General features: G+C 54.0%; 2 protein-coding genes across 2 annotated transcripts; both read right to left on the bottom strand.

Annotated features, from left to right (window-relative positions):
• Positions 1-892: 892 nt before the first annotated feature.
• On the bottom strand, positions 893-9225 carry KEAP1 (kelch-like ECH-associated protein 1). The gene is made up of 6 exons (XM_008563095.1): positions 9143-9225; positions 6781-7466; positions 3778-4463; positions 2306-2511; positions 1859-2035; positions 893-1619 (listed from the first exon to the last, which is right to left on the bottom strand). Exons 2-6 carry the CDS (start codon positions 7417-7419, stop codon positions 1453-1455), a joined length of 1875 nt encoding a protein of 624 aa, XP_008561317.1. The 5' UTR covers positions 7420-7466; positions 9143-9225; the 3' UTR covers positions 893-1452.
• A 3522-nt stretch (positions 9226-12747) lies between these two features.
• Positions 12748-14365, bottom strand: S1PR5 (sphingosine-1-phosphate receptor 5; the record flags this gene model as incomplete). The annotated part of the gene is made up of 1 exon (XM_008563216.1): positions 12748-14365. A coding segment is annotated over one exon (693 nt), but the record flags the coding sequence as incomplete, so codon positions are not given.
• Positions 14366-14367: the final 2 nt, after the last annotated feature.

Here is a 14367-nt window from a genome sequence, read left to right as displayed (position 1 = left end):
ACTGAGGCTGCAAAAATGGAGGCACCAGGTTCCCACTGGCACCCAGAAGAAGGAACCAAATGTTTCCTCCCTAAGCTACCTGGGAGAACCTGTGGGTTTCCCAAGAGTTGGGACCATCATTTATTCATCTTTTCCATAGCCATAGCACAAATAGTTGATTGGTAAGAAAAAGATCCAAGCTGGCTGGTTAGCTCAGTCCATTACAGTGCAGTGTTGTAACACCAAGGTCAAGGGTTTGGGCCTCCATCTTGCCCAGCCACCAAAAAAAAAAAAAATCCAGGCCACATGTTTCCTCTGCACAAATTGTTTAGGAAGGACCAGGGTGTTGAACCCTTTGCCTAAGATAATTCCCAAGTGGCTCCATTTCCCAGGAATCCCTTTGTCCTTTTAATACTCAGGCACCTAAATACAACGAAGATTCAGTCTGTATTATCACAGCACATAAAAATGGCCAGATATTAGAATGTGTCAGAAATGGGAGGAAAAAAAAAAAAAGGCCAGATAGAATTTCACCAAATTTGGAAAGCATGTTGGAGATAGTTTGCCTTAAAATGTAAACTGCAGGCTGGTCAGTTAGCTCCATTAACACCAAGGTCAAGGGTTCAGATCCCCGTATGGGCTGGTCACCAAAAGACAAAAAAAATACACACACACACACACAAACACTGCACCGCATATATGAGATTAACCTCAGGGAGTCTTTCAAAGGAGCTGAAGAAGATAGACAATTGTGTGGCTTGCCTCTGGGGAGAAAGATGGCCTACATATCAAATGCGATAAGCAGAAATAACAATCTGGTTTCAAATACAAGCCCTAAATCGAAGACAGGTGTGCCTTTCAGGAGACGAGCCCTTTCTGTCCCCGTCTTAAGACCTCCAGCGGAGAGCCCAGGTGGAAGACACTAGTTAGTTTGTTTTTTATTTTCATTGGAAAGTTACAGGGTTACTTATCAACAAAATGACTGTCCAGGGCAGAGATATCCAGTGGCTTCTATATACAGGCCCATCCCTGGGGACCACACTTCAGAGGGGCCTCAACCCCTGAGGCCTCACTTGGCCCCTTCCCAGGGTCCAGGAACCAATCATAAAGACACCAGGACAAAAACTGACCTCACCCGTGCTTTGACCTCCAAAGGAGGTGGCAGCGGCTGGTGTGGGACTCAGGCTTCGTCTCCAGCCAGTGGGTGTGGGGACCTCTCTCCTGGGAGCCAGGCCTTCCCAAACCCCCGCTGTGCAGGTTGTCTTGGACATTCCTGGGACTACTCTGAGGGGCTCACGGGTCCCCACTCTGGCCTTCTTTTCTTTAGAGTTGTCATGTTAACACTGAGGCATCCCAGCCTCCCTTCCTGGAGGATGAGTATCCGCTGTCGCCTTTTCTTTCGTCCCTGTTTTTGTACAAAAACAACACTCTTGGTCAGACCAGTGATTTTTTTGCCCAAGAAACAAAAGAGGCTCAACAGGTACAGTTCTGCTGGTCAATCTGCTTCCGGCAGGGTTCCATGGTGACAGCGACGCCCACCCCGCTCCGGCCCGACGTCATGTGGGTCACCTCGCTCCAGGTGTCTGTGTCTGGGTCGTAACACTCTACGCTGTCCAGGAATGTATGACCGTCATAGCCTCCTTCAGGGAGAGAAAAGGGGACAGAGGAGTGAGGGCTGGCCGGTCAGCTCAGTTGGTGGAGCGTGGTGCTGGCAATACCAAGGTCCAGTCAATCCCTGCACTAGCCAGCCACCAATAAAAAAAAAAGCAACCTGGAGGAAATTTCTTACAGAGATTTGCAGCCAAACCACCCACCTGTCCTTAAAAGATGGGGCTAGTCAGGACTCTTGTCCACCCAGCTCCCTACCCCAGGGCCTCACCGAGGACGTAGATTCTTCCCTGGTGCACAGTAATCCCCAGAGCACTTCGCCGATGCTTCATGGGGGCCATGAAAGTCCACGTTTCCGTTTCCACATCGTAGCGCTCCACGCTGTTCAGCTGGTCCTGACCATCGTAGCCTCCCGCGGCGTAGATACAGTTGTGCAGGACACAGACTCCTAAACCGCACCATGCAGAGAGGGTAACTCTGGGGCCTTAGCCATTGCCTTCATAGGGGAGCCCTTCCCTCTCCCCTCCCTGCACCTGAGGGACTCCTTGGAAATAGAACTGGGAGAGAGAAGCTTGGAAGCTGTTGGAACACAGCTCTCCTGTGTGTGCCACAGGCTTGAGGGTTGAATCAGGAGGCCTGGCCCAGGCCTGGCCGAGTTTCACCCGAAATGGGGGGGAGGGCGTTTCCTGGATGCCCCCTCCTCACAGCCCCCACCCACCTGCCCCACTTCGGATGGTGTTCATGGGTGTGATCATTCGCCACTCATTTCTCTCTGGGTAGTAACACTCGGCTGAGTTAAGGCGGTTCGTCCCATCAAAGCCCCCAACGGCATACAGCAGACGATTGAGGACAGCTACTCCCACCCCGATCCTTCGCGTTAGCATTGGGGCCACCAAGTGCCACTCGTCCCGCTCTGGCTCATACCTGCAAGGGCATAACAACAGCAGGGACAACAACGATCACAGCTGACCTTCGTGGAACACTTAGTACAGACCCCTACCCTGCTAGATCTTTTTTTTCTTGGCAGCTGGCCGGTACATGGATCTGAACCCTGGATCTTGGTGTTACCAACACTGAGCTCTAACCAACACAGCTAACCAGCCAGCCCTTCTGCAGCTCTTATACACTAGACCTCTATAATCCTCACAACCATTCTCCAAGGCGTGAGGTATCAGCAACTCCATTTTCCAGATGAGGAAACTGAGGCTCACAGACCTCAATTGTTCAAGGTCACAGGCCCACAGACAGGGGTCTGCTGGAGCCCAGTGGCTCATTCGCACCACTGACCAGCTCTGTGCTGACTGTTATGTGTGTGACTTTACCAAAGCCCCACCCAGCCTGGTGGGCAGGTGGTCCCCATTACTTTCCCCCACTTCACAGATGATAAGACGTAGGCACAGAAAGGTAAAATGATATATCCAGTGTCACCAAGGAAGCAGTAAAGCTGGAATTTGACTCTAGAACCCCAATTCTTTTTTTTTTTTTTTTTCTTTCATGTCCAGCAACGGATCACAACCCTCAGTGTTGCGCCCATACCGGACCGGGACCAGCAACGAGATCGCAACCCTCGGTGTCACACCCGCACCTCGCTCAGCCAGTGAGTGGGAACCGGTCTGTATGTGGGATCCGAACCCTCAGCGGGAGGGCCACCGCGCTCCCAAGCAGCGCACTGTAGCAGTGCGCCACCGGGCCGGCCCTAGAACCCCAATTCTTACTAGGCTATTGCCCAAGATGGTTTCACTCAAAATGTAATGCTCAAAGCTGGGGTGACCACACATCCCGGACACGGAAAAAGACAAAAAAAAAAAAAAAAAAAAAGGGGCACCTTCTATGTCAGAGACCCCATACATCTGTTTATTATGACAATTTGGGGACAGATGGCAGTGAGATGTTATGTTTTAACTTAATTAGCATATTAAGTTAAACTGACAGAACTTTCCCCAAATCTGTACAAGGGTGCCATATGGGTTTGTGACAGTCCTGTAAGCACTTAACAGCCCCAGACCCATCATCCAAGGTCACTGACCGTAAGTCTCCCAGGAGTTTAGCTTCACCTTGAAGCTTCCACTTTCTGAAGGCAAGGAGAAAAGATGGGCATTCAACACTGGGCAGAATGCTCGGATCACAATGGCTTGGGACCTGTCGGTAGTGGGACCCGCAAAGCCCACTCCTCCAGGCCCTGCCACTCACCTCTCCACACTGTTGTGATGGATGCAGCCATGGGAGCCGCCAATGGCATAGATGTGCCCGTCGATGACCCCAACCCCGATGCGGTTACGTGGCACACTCATGGGGGCACAGGGCGACCACTGGTTGGTCATGGGGTTGTAGCAGTCCAGGGCACTAGAGTCGGTGTTGCCATCAGGTGAGTTGTTCCGGCCGCCCACGGCATACAGCAGCCCGCCCACCACACAGCCTGCCAGGCCACTCCGTGGCACCTGCAGGTCCGCCAACCGCAGCCAAGTGCCATCACTGGGGTTGTAGGCCTCCAGGTAGCTGAGGGACTGGCGGAAGTAGCCGCCAGCTGTGTAGATGAGGCGGCCCACCTTGGGCGCCCGGCAGGGCATCACCTGCGTGGGCTTGTGCAGGGTGAGCTCCTGGAAGATCTTGACCAGGTAGTCCTTGCAGCGGGAGTCCGACTGCAGGATCTCACACTTCTGCAGCTGCATCTGCAGGAAGTGTGGCGTGAGCGAGTGGCAGCGCACTGCACGCAGCAGTGCCTGCACATAGAAACGCCGCTGCTCGCAGTCGTACTTAACCCAGTTGATGCAGGCGTGGAAGACTTCAGACTCACAGCGCACGTTCAGGTCATCCCGGCTGATGAGGGTCACCAGCTGGCAGTGGGACAAGTTGAAGAACTCCTCTTGCTTGGCTACCTGCAGGGGGACATTAGTGTGATGGGTTGGCTCCATGTGTCTCCCCCACCCCTTATCAAGCAGTATGACCTTAAGCAAGTCACTCAACCTGTTTCTGATAGTCTCAGTTTCCTCATCTGTAAAATGGGGATTTCAATCATATGAACCTCATAAGTTGTGAGGATTAAATAAGTTAATACCATGTGCCAGGCATGCACAGTTATGTGCCACATAGTGATGTTTTGGTCAGTGATGGACCACATATATGACAGTGGTCCCATTAGATTACAATGCAACTGGAGGTGTGTAGTTGGCTATACCATCTAGGTTTGTATAAGTACACTGTGATGTTTGCACAACAATGAAATTGCCAAAGGACACATTTTTTAGATCGTGTCCCCATTGTTAAGCAACACAACGCATGACTGTAGTACATACTCAGGTAAATGGGCAAAATCGCAATGTATGTTTTGGTGTCATTTGTTTTTTGAATTATAAGAATGTGTTACCAGACTGGCTGGTTAGCTCAGTTGGTTACAGTGTGGTGTTGTAACACCAAGGACATGGGTTCAGATCCCCATACCAGCTGGCCGCCCAAAAAGTGTTACCTATTTTTTTTTTTAATTGAAATTACATTTTCCAGAGGGGCAGGCTGACGAAAAAGGAAAAAAGCAATAGCAACAGAATATTCTGAAAAAAAGAAGTGCCAGCTCTGAAGAAACAATCCTGAGTTGTAATTTTGGCCCTATCACTTTTAGCTATGTTTTGTTTTGGTTTTGTATTTTTGGTGGCTGGCAGGTACAGGGATCCGAACCCTTGACATTGGTGCTGAAACACTGTGCTCTAACCAACTGAGCTAAACAGCCAGCCCCTAGCTATGGGACCTCTGAAATGCCCCATGCCTTGGTTTCCCTCCTTTGTAAAAGGGGGATTGTCTTAATAGCCACCTCCTAGCAGGGCTACTCCTAGGCTATACAGGGCCCCAGACAGGCTAGCTGGTTAGCTCAGATGGTTACAGTGTGGTACTAACACCAATGTCCAGGGTTCGATCCTTGTACTGGCCAGCTGCTAAAAATAAAAATAAAGGGCCCCTTGGGCCGGCCTGGTGGCGCACAGGAGAGTGCGCCGCTTGGGAGCGCGGAGGCGCTCCCGCCGAGGGTTCGGATCCCATGTGGAGACCGGTTCCCGCTCACTGGCTGAGCGTGGTGCGGGCGCAACACCAAGGGTTGTGGTTCCGTTGCCGGTCCCCGGCACGGGCGTGACACCGAGTGTTGCAATCCCGTTACCAGTCAGTAAAAAAGACAAAAAGGAAAAAAGTAAAATAAAATAAAATAAAGGGCCCCAGATAAATATTTCTCATCAGGCACCTGTCTTGAGAAACCATTTCAGTTCTGGTACCCCAAGCTCAAGTAATCTCAGGAAAGAAATGTTGTGCAGGCCAGTGGGAGGGACCTACTTGCTGGACCGCCTTCCTGGAAGCCATGGACTCTGAGACTAATTCTAGAGCTCCTCGGGTCATCTGGTCAACCCCACATGTAGTGCTGCAGCAGGGAGAAAAGCATCTACCCCTGAAGTAGAGAAATAGGGACCAGGGTAGCATCCACCCCAGCTGGTCCCAACCACCGAGGACTTAGAAAATTTCCAGGAAGCACTCCAAATCATGGGATTCCCTAAGGCTTGGGGCCAGGGGCATGGCCCTGCTTGCCCTAGCACAAAGGTGACACTTCCTCATCAGATGGTTGGGAAGAGTTGATGATTTAAAGGATGTAAATTACTTAGACCAGGGCCTGGCCCACTGCAAATGCTCACTAAACACTTTTTCTTATTATCATCTCAAATTTTTGCCACCCACGAATTTGGGCTCATTCTTGTGATTTTTTTTTTTAAGAACCCTCCTATGATTTTTCTCTTAACAACTTCCTCCACTGGAAAATGAAAACGAAACCAAAAACAGTATAAAGACAACACTGCTTAGATCAAAGAAAACACAACTCAACTGTCAGACTGGCAGTTTGCAGCCTGTCACAGGTGTTCAAGAAATATGTTCTGACTGCCTGAAAGGCTGGGCCCTGCCCAGTGCACCCCAGGGTTTGGCTACAGTCATGTTTGCTTCATTCTGTCCCCACAGAAACCAGGAAGCCTGGAGACCCACGAAGACCTCACCTTGCCCAGCTGTTAACCAGTGTCTCCCCAGATGTGTGGACTAGGAGCTCAGAACCCCACTTCTCTCCAACTCCCTACCTTGACTCTTCACATCTCAAGGGCAGACAGTGATGACCTCCCATCTGTCCCTGGTCCTCTGTCTGACACTGTCCCCTAGCCCCATGTCCTCGCTTACCTCCCCAAAGTGCATGTAGATGTACTCGCGGGCACGCTGGTGCAGCTCGGCGCAGCCAATCTGCTCGGCGAAGTTGGCGATGCCAATGGCATTGCTAGGGTCCAGCTGCTGCACCAGGAAGTCACTGCAGGCGCGGACAACACTGTCAATCTGGTACATGACGGCACCGTTCATGACGTGGAGCACGCACTTCTCACCCATGGAGATGGAAGCTGTGTAAGCGAACTCAATGAGCCGCTCCATAACCTTGGGGTGGATGCCCTCAATCGACACCACCTCCATGCCCTGCTCCCGCAGCCCATTGGTGAACATGGCCTTGAAGACGGGGCTGGATGAAGCCAGCACCACCTTGTGGGCCATGAACTGGGCAGCTGGCGCATCTTCATACTTGACCTGCAGGGTGACATCACATAGCTGCTGGCTGAGCCGTAGCTCATTCATGATACCAAAGGCCTGCTTGGTGTGATCCTCCAGTGTGTAGCTGAAGGTGCGGTTGCCATGCTGGGAGGGTGTCACCTCAGCTTTGCACTCAGTGGAGGCGTACATCACCGTGTCCCCTGCCCCCTCAGGGCGCTGTGGCTGCAGGGGCAGGAATCGGCTGCGGGCCCTGGCCCCGCTAGGCCTGGGTTCCAGCTGCATGGGGTTCCAGGCGACAAGGGAAAACACCACCACTGGCACTCAGGGGCCTGGAGGGAGAACACAGGGATGGGAGCAGGGCCTGGGACTAGGTCAGTACCCTCCAGGCCTCCTTTTGTAAGATAAAGTGATTTCTAGGTCAGTTTCCTTCCCAAGCAAACCGGGTGAAGTGAGATCTATTTGTACTTCCTAACTTCCCCCTGACCTCACCAGCCCAGGGGCCCATCCTAAAACACAGGTCAGATCATGACCCTCCCCTGCTCAGAATCTCCCAACACCTCCCATGGTGCTAGGAGTAAAACCGAACTCCTCAGTGGCCTGCAAAGCCCTAAGCAGACAGCCCCTGCCCACTTCTTCCCTTCACTCACACTTCCAGCCATCTGGCGGCCCGTCCCTTCCTAAACCACGTCAAGCTCATTCCTTCATTCACCTCACCAACGTTTACTGAGTGCCTACTGTGTGCAGGGCACTGTTCTGGGCACTGGGGACACAGCAGTGAGCAAGACAGACAAAAACCGTGGCCCCCTGGAGTAGATAACTGGGGAAATCAGGACCATAAATAAACTAAAATAAGCAAGATGCGTCGAAGTCAGGGTAATGAAGAAAACTGCCACAGCACTGTGACAGTGTGACTTCGTGGCAGTTACTTCAAGCTGGGTAGTCAAGGCCTGACAAGGTGAGGTTGCAGCAGGGACAAGGACGAGTGCATGAAGGGGTTGGGGGTTTCAGGCAGAGGGAACAGTGAGTGCAAAGGCTCAGGGGCAGAAGAGAATCAGGATAATCCGGGAGGAGTGTAGTGAGAGCGAATGACTACAGAAGGGGTTCATGGAAACCCCTGGAGACTGCAGGGCCAGGGGATGAATTCTGTTTTTAAAGGGGGTGGGGAGTGAGGATCTGCAAGAGGCTCCGCAGGTTCTGCGTCTCATCTTTTTGAGGCTCAGCCCGGAGTCACCCCCTCCCTCTTTCCTTTTCATCCCAGCACTCTCAGGAACTGAAAGATCTCCTTGGCCTGTTTGTTGAGAGATGGACTCTCGCCCCCAGCAGAGGGCAGGGAGAGCCCTGGAGGTCAGCGTTGGGCCTACCCTCCTCTGTGCCTCCCAGGGCGGCACCAAGCAGGGGTCAGCAGGCGGTGGCTGGCTGGCTGCCACTCTGCTGTGCCTCCGGAGCGCCCTCCTCCACCGGGCCCAGCGCCGCTCGGCCCCCTCTCCCGTGCCGAGGCCTCGGGCTTGCCTCTGGGTCTTTGGCCAATCGGTCAACGGTGCCGCCTGGGCACCGGGCACTCCCCCCGTCCCCCCCCACGAAGCGACAAGTGGGGGACTGCGCATGCCCCGCCTGAGCCGCCAAGAAGGCCTGGAGAAGGGAGGCACTGACCCCGCCGCAGCCTCTTCGCTGCCAACCCCAGAGCAGAGACCGAACCCCCCATGGGTATGTGTGTGCACATGGAGGGGTGTGTTTGAGTGCACAGGTGTGTGTGCATGCGTGCCTCACTGCAAAAGTCTAATTCAGGAGAAAGGAGAGGAAGGCCTGCATGCTTTTCTTTCTCCCCAGTGCTTTGAGCACCCCAGATGCCTCCTGTCTGACAGCTGCTCTTTAGAGGCTGCAGGAGCACAGGCCTCTTTCCTGGGAGGACAGGCCTCCTTGGGTTCTCAGGATGACCCTGATTTCTGTGCTGGAGTCTTGGGGGTCCCGCGGTGCCCGCAGCCCGGGTACAGGCCGCCTCACTCACCCCGCCATGGCCGCGCTCGGGCTCCGCCTCCGCCGCCCGAGCCTGGGCGCCTCCATCGCCGCGCGCTGGGGGGAGGCGCGGAGTGCGCGCAGGTCACCATGACTAAGCAGAGCCGGGCGCCGACCGTGTCAGAATAAAAGTCCCCGTGTCCTCCGGCGGCGGCGACAGGACAGGACCGGGCCGCTCCCCACCCCATCCCCCGGCTCCGCTAGCTGTCGCCAAGCTGCGCAGCTCCAGCGCGGCGACCACAACGCCAGCCACTGCGGCGGGGCGGAGAGCGCGTCCCCGGGCGCAGCCACCCGCGTGTTCTCAGAGCCCCGGGTTCGAGGCGTTGCGCGCCCTTGCCGGAGCCCGGGATCCGGTGAAAGTCCCTTCCCTGCAGCCACCGCCTGCGCGCTCACCTCGGCCCCCGCGTCGCCTCCGTAGGTGACTTGCGGGGTGGGGATGCCCCCAGCAAGACGACGGCTTCCAGCGGTGGTGCTACGCGCGTGCCGCGTTTCCGGGAATCGCGAGCTGCTCCTGCCTAATCTTCGCTGTTGGAGACCTTCGGGCGCTTTCGCCGTCGGGGGTCCTCGGCTCCGGGGCGGTGTGGCCTGCGAGGTAGCGGCCGTCGGGTGGGGGGCGGCCTCGGGACGTCCGGGGAGGAGGCGGGGAGAGGGCGCGGCAGGGAAAGAGCCGCGATTCCCCGCCCTTCCCGCAGGTGCCGGGAGCCCGTCGGCGAGGAGCGAGGAGCCTCTGCCTGGCCCCCCTTCGCACTGTCCCTTCCATCGGCCCGGTTTCGTCGCAGGGCATCTCCGCGCTGACTACTTTCCAAGACCTGCTTTTCTCCCTTTATCTCCGCACATCGCAGGCCTCGCGGTCCGGCGGCCGCAGGATCCAGCTAGAATGATCTACATAGTTGGTTTTTCCTTGTCTTTATTTTTCAGTTATCTCCCATCAAGAGGCGCGCGGCCCTCTCCTGGGGGGGGTCAGAAACCCAGGTCTGCCTCTCGCCAGCTCTGTGCCCGTGGGCCGCTACTTAACCCCTCTGGGCTTGTTTCCTCTCTGAAAATGGTAACAGTGGTAGCACCTACCTGCTAGGTTATCATGAGGACTAAATGCGAAAGCTAGCGCCCAAGAGACGTGAACAATCGCTATTTTGCATGGCTAGGGATACCGATTTGCCATCTGTACCGTTTATGATGTAAAGTTAACTTTTTTTAATTTTTTTTTTTTTTAAGATGACCGGTAAGAGGATCTTAACCCTTGACTTGGTGTTGTCAGCACCACGCTCACCCAACGAGCTAACCGGTCATCCCTATATGGGATCCGAACCCGTGGCCTTGGTGTTGTCAGCACCACGCTCTCCAGAGTGAGCCACGGGCCGGCCCTAAAGGTAACTATTAAATAAATGTATTTATTTTAAAGAGTCCATCGAAATGAAAAGAGAATAATAAAAGGAAACGCTAGGCTGAATAGATATTGGTCTAAGAAAGGGTTCCTGGAGCCCGGTGAATTTGGGGAAATCAGTGTCCCAGCTCAGGGTCTGGGATTAAACCCGCACCCCTGGCTGGGCTGGTTTCCCGCATTCTTTTGCTTGTAGCTGCAGTTCCGAACACCTCCAGAGGGGGCGCGCTTGCACGATCGGCGAATACGCCGCATGGCTGAGGCTGTAACAAGCACCTTCCTGGCACGTTCGGGAAGACAACTTCTATCTCTCAAAATGAAACTTCCAGGCCCTGTGAGCCAGCCGTGCCGCTGGTAGATATTTACCTGAGGTACATTCGCACACGTACAAGAGGCTGTGCGTACACAGACATGCCTTGCAGTGCTGTATATCGTGGCCAAATATTGGACTCAACCCACAAGTCCCTCCATAGGACCCTGACTTAATAAATGACTGGTGGCACATCCATCCTGTAAAATACTATGCAGCCGGTTAAAAGAAGCAAGACATTTACTGTATGGATATTTACCTCCGTTTTTTGTTTGTTTTTTGGTGGCTGGCTGGTACCAGGATCTGAACCCTTGACCTTGGTGTTATAAGGCTGTGCTCTAACCAACTGAGCCAACCGGCCAGCCCTCAATTTCTTAAAATATGAAAAAAAAGAACAAGTGCTATGGACTGAACTGTGCCTCCCTCCCCCATTCATATGTTGAAGCCCTAACCACCAATGTGATGTTCGGAGATGAGGTCTTTGGGAGGTAGTTAGGTTTAGATGAGATCCTGAAGGTGGGGCCCTTATGATGCAATTAGTAACTTTATAAGAAGAGACAACAGAAAGCTTGCTCTCTGTCTCTCTCTCTGCCATGTGAAGACACAGTCAGAAGGCGGCCATCCGCAAGCCAGGAAGAGAGCCCTCACCAGAGCCTGATTGTTCTGATCTTGGACTTCCTAGTCTCCAGAACTATGAGAATGAAATTTCTGTGGTTTAAGCCACCTAGTCTATGGTATTTGTTTTTTGTTTTTTGTTTTTCGTTTTTTTTTTTACTCTCTATTTCTCTCTCTCTCTCTCTCTCTCTTTTTTTTTTTTTTGTGGCTGGCCAGTACAGGGTTTGAACCCTGGACCTTGGTGTTATCAGCACCACACTCTAACCAACTGAGCTAATGACCAGCTATCTATGGTATGTTATGGCAGCTGGAGCAGATTAAGACCGCAAGACGGTAACAAAAAAAAAAATGTGCGAACGAGCAACAATTTTCAAGATACACTATTAAGTGAACAAAACAAGATGCAGATCAGTGCTGAATTTGTGTAAAAAGATAGGAGGGGTATTTACATTTTGGCTCATTAATCTACAGAATACCTCTGGAAGTTCCCCAGGAATCCAGAGAGCAATCGTGATAGGGAAGGAGAACTGGGTACTTTCTGAATTTCATAAAATAAATCTATAAATCCCCTACCATCACAACATCGAAGAACAGAACCATGGGGTGATGTGTCCAAGGTAGCCTGAGTTCGTCTGGAAGGGCTAGGGGTGCCGAGCAGAGCAGGGAATTATGTCCAGTCCTGGGAGCAACCTGGGAGAGTGACCCCAGGATTGAGTGTGTTTTTATCCTGGGAAATAGGATGGTTTCCCGTGCGTGTGGCCCGCAGAGACTTGGGTCCCCAGGCTCGGTCAGGAGTCCCCCAGACTAGGTCAGTGGCCACTGTAACACCATTGTTTGCGGCTACCTGCAGTTCCAAAGTCCCCCGGAAGGTGGCGAGCCGAAGTCTGAATCCAAAGCCAGACGCCCCCCGCCCCGCCTCCGGACCATCCCTGCCGTGCAGGGGTCAGGAATGCGCCTGGGGACATGCCTAGAGCCGTGTCCAGCGCGCCTGGGCCTTTTATGGGCACAAACGGAGCCCTGTTATCGCCCCAAGCCAAGAATGCAGACCCCCGGGGGAGGGAGTGGCCAGACCCTCCGGAGGGGCCAGATACCAGGCTTTGCCTACTCCAGCCTGGGGGCCTGACAGCCTGGGCTAGTAATCTGGCTTGGACACTGGAGCAAGGTACACACTGGAGTTTCCTCATTTGTCAAGCGAGGGTGAGAAAACCTACCTTGCAAGGTTGCAGTAAGGGTGATAAAAAGGTGTGTCCTGGGCCTAGGACTGAAGGGTTCTAGCCAGGGATAAAACGTGTAATTGTTCTTATTGTTTTCTTATATTTTTATTGTTTTTGAAGGATCTGACCGCGCTCAAAGTAATGTTGATGTGAGAATGAGGCTGAGTCTCTCAGAGTCAAATTTTGGCGTGTCCTGCCTTGGTTGTGTCCTTGACAATTTTCTTTCCCCTACTCTCACACCTAATTCCTCAGTAATTCTGTCTGCTGCCCTAAAAATCCATCCAGAATCCACCTGGTCTGAGCATAGTCAGAGTTCCCATCATCCCTGCTCTGGGCCAGTGCAGTCCCCTTCATCCTATTCCAGCTTGCAAACGTGCCTTTCAGAGGCCACAGGGTGCTTGTGGACACCTGAATCAGGACACACCCCTCTGCTTACAACCCTCCATGGCTCCCACCTCACTCAGCAAAAGTCAAATCCTCTCCATGGCCCACAAGGCCCTGCCCAATCTGCCCGTCATCTCTGTGTCCGTGTCCCCTCCCATTCTCCCCCTCCATCGCTGCTCCAGCCACACTGGAATCCTTGCTTTTCCTAGAACACCTGGGCACATTCCAGCCTCAGGGCCTTTGCACTTACTGTCCCCGCATCCTGAAATGCTCTTCCTTCAAGTGTTTCCAGGACGATGACATATCAGTTCACATCATGTGTCACCACCTCTACAGAGAGGCCTCCCGCCGACCACCATCGCTTCACTGTATTGTCACTGAAAATGATCTCCATTATCTCGTCACTCAGTTATTGTCTGTGTCGCTCACCACAGCATCAATTCCACGAGGGCAAGCATTTTGTGCATTTGTTCGCTGTTTGGGGGTTTAGTGTCAGTAAATACATTTGCCGTGCGTCTTTTCCACCTCCAACATCTTCGTCTGCATTTCCCACAAAATCCATTATTTAAAAAGAAAAATTTGCAGAACAGCTCTGGGGACGACAATGGTGGGCAGAGGGCGTCAGTCTGTGGCCGGGGGCGCGCCGGGACTGCCCGCGGAGCCGCTGATATCCAGCCCGTCCCGCTGGGGCGACGAGCGCTCCGAGCGGCTGGTGCTGCCGTCCAGGCCCAGGGGCAAGCACCTGCACGGGCTTCTGGAAACCCCAGCCGCGCTCCCGGACCTTGGGGAGCCCCCTGGTCCTCGGCCGCAGGAGCGGCGGCCGCAGCAGATGAGTCGCAGGAGCGCATGGCTCAGATCGCTATTGGTGAACGTGTAGATGATGGGGTTCAGAAGCGAGTTGGCCATGGCCAGGCCCAGGAAGGGGTCGGCCTGCAGGAGCACGGGACAGGCGCGAGCGGGGCATGCAACGTCGAGCAACAGCAGCAGGAAGAGAGGGCCCCAACAGGCCACGAAGGCCAGGAGCACCACGCTGAGCGTGCGCACCAGCGCCTGCGAGCGCGGCGTGCCGCGCGCGCGGGTCGAGGTGCCTCCGCCAGACCCGGGCCGCGCCCGCAGGCGCCGCGCGTTGGCTCGCACCTGGCAGTAGATGTGTGCGTAGAGCACGCAGATGGTGGCCAGGATGCCCACAAAGGCCAGCACGCAGAAGAGCACGTAGGCCTTGGCGTAGAGCGGCAGGACGGTGGAGCAGGCGTCCAGGCGACCCAGACAATTCCAGCCCATCGCGGGCAGTAGCCCGAGCAGCAGCGACACGCCCC

The sequence above is a fragment of the Galeopterus variegatus genome, unplaced genomic scaffold (assembly GCF_000696425.1).
Source record: "Galeopterus variegatus unplaced genomic scaffold, G_variegatus-3.0.2 Scaffold171, whole genome shotgun sequence".
Taxonomy (NCBI): domain Eukaryota; kingdom Metazoa; phylum Chordata; class Mammalia; order Dermoptera; family Cynocephalidae; genus Galeopterus; species Galeopterus variegatus.
This window is presented reverse-complemented; position numbering and strand designations above follow the sequence as displayed.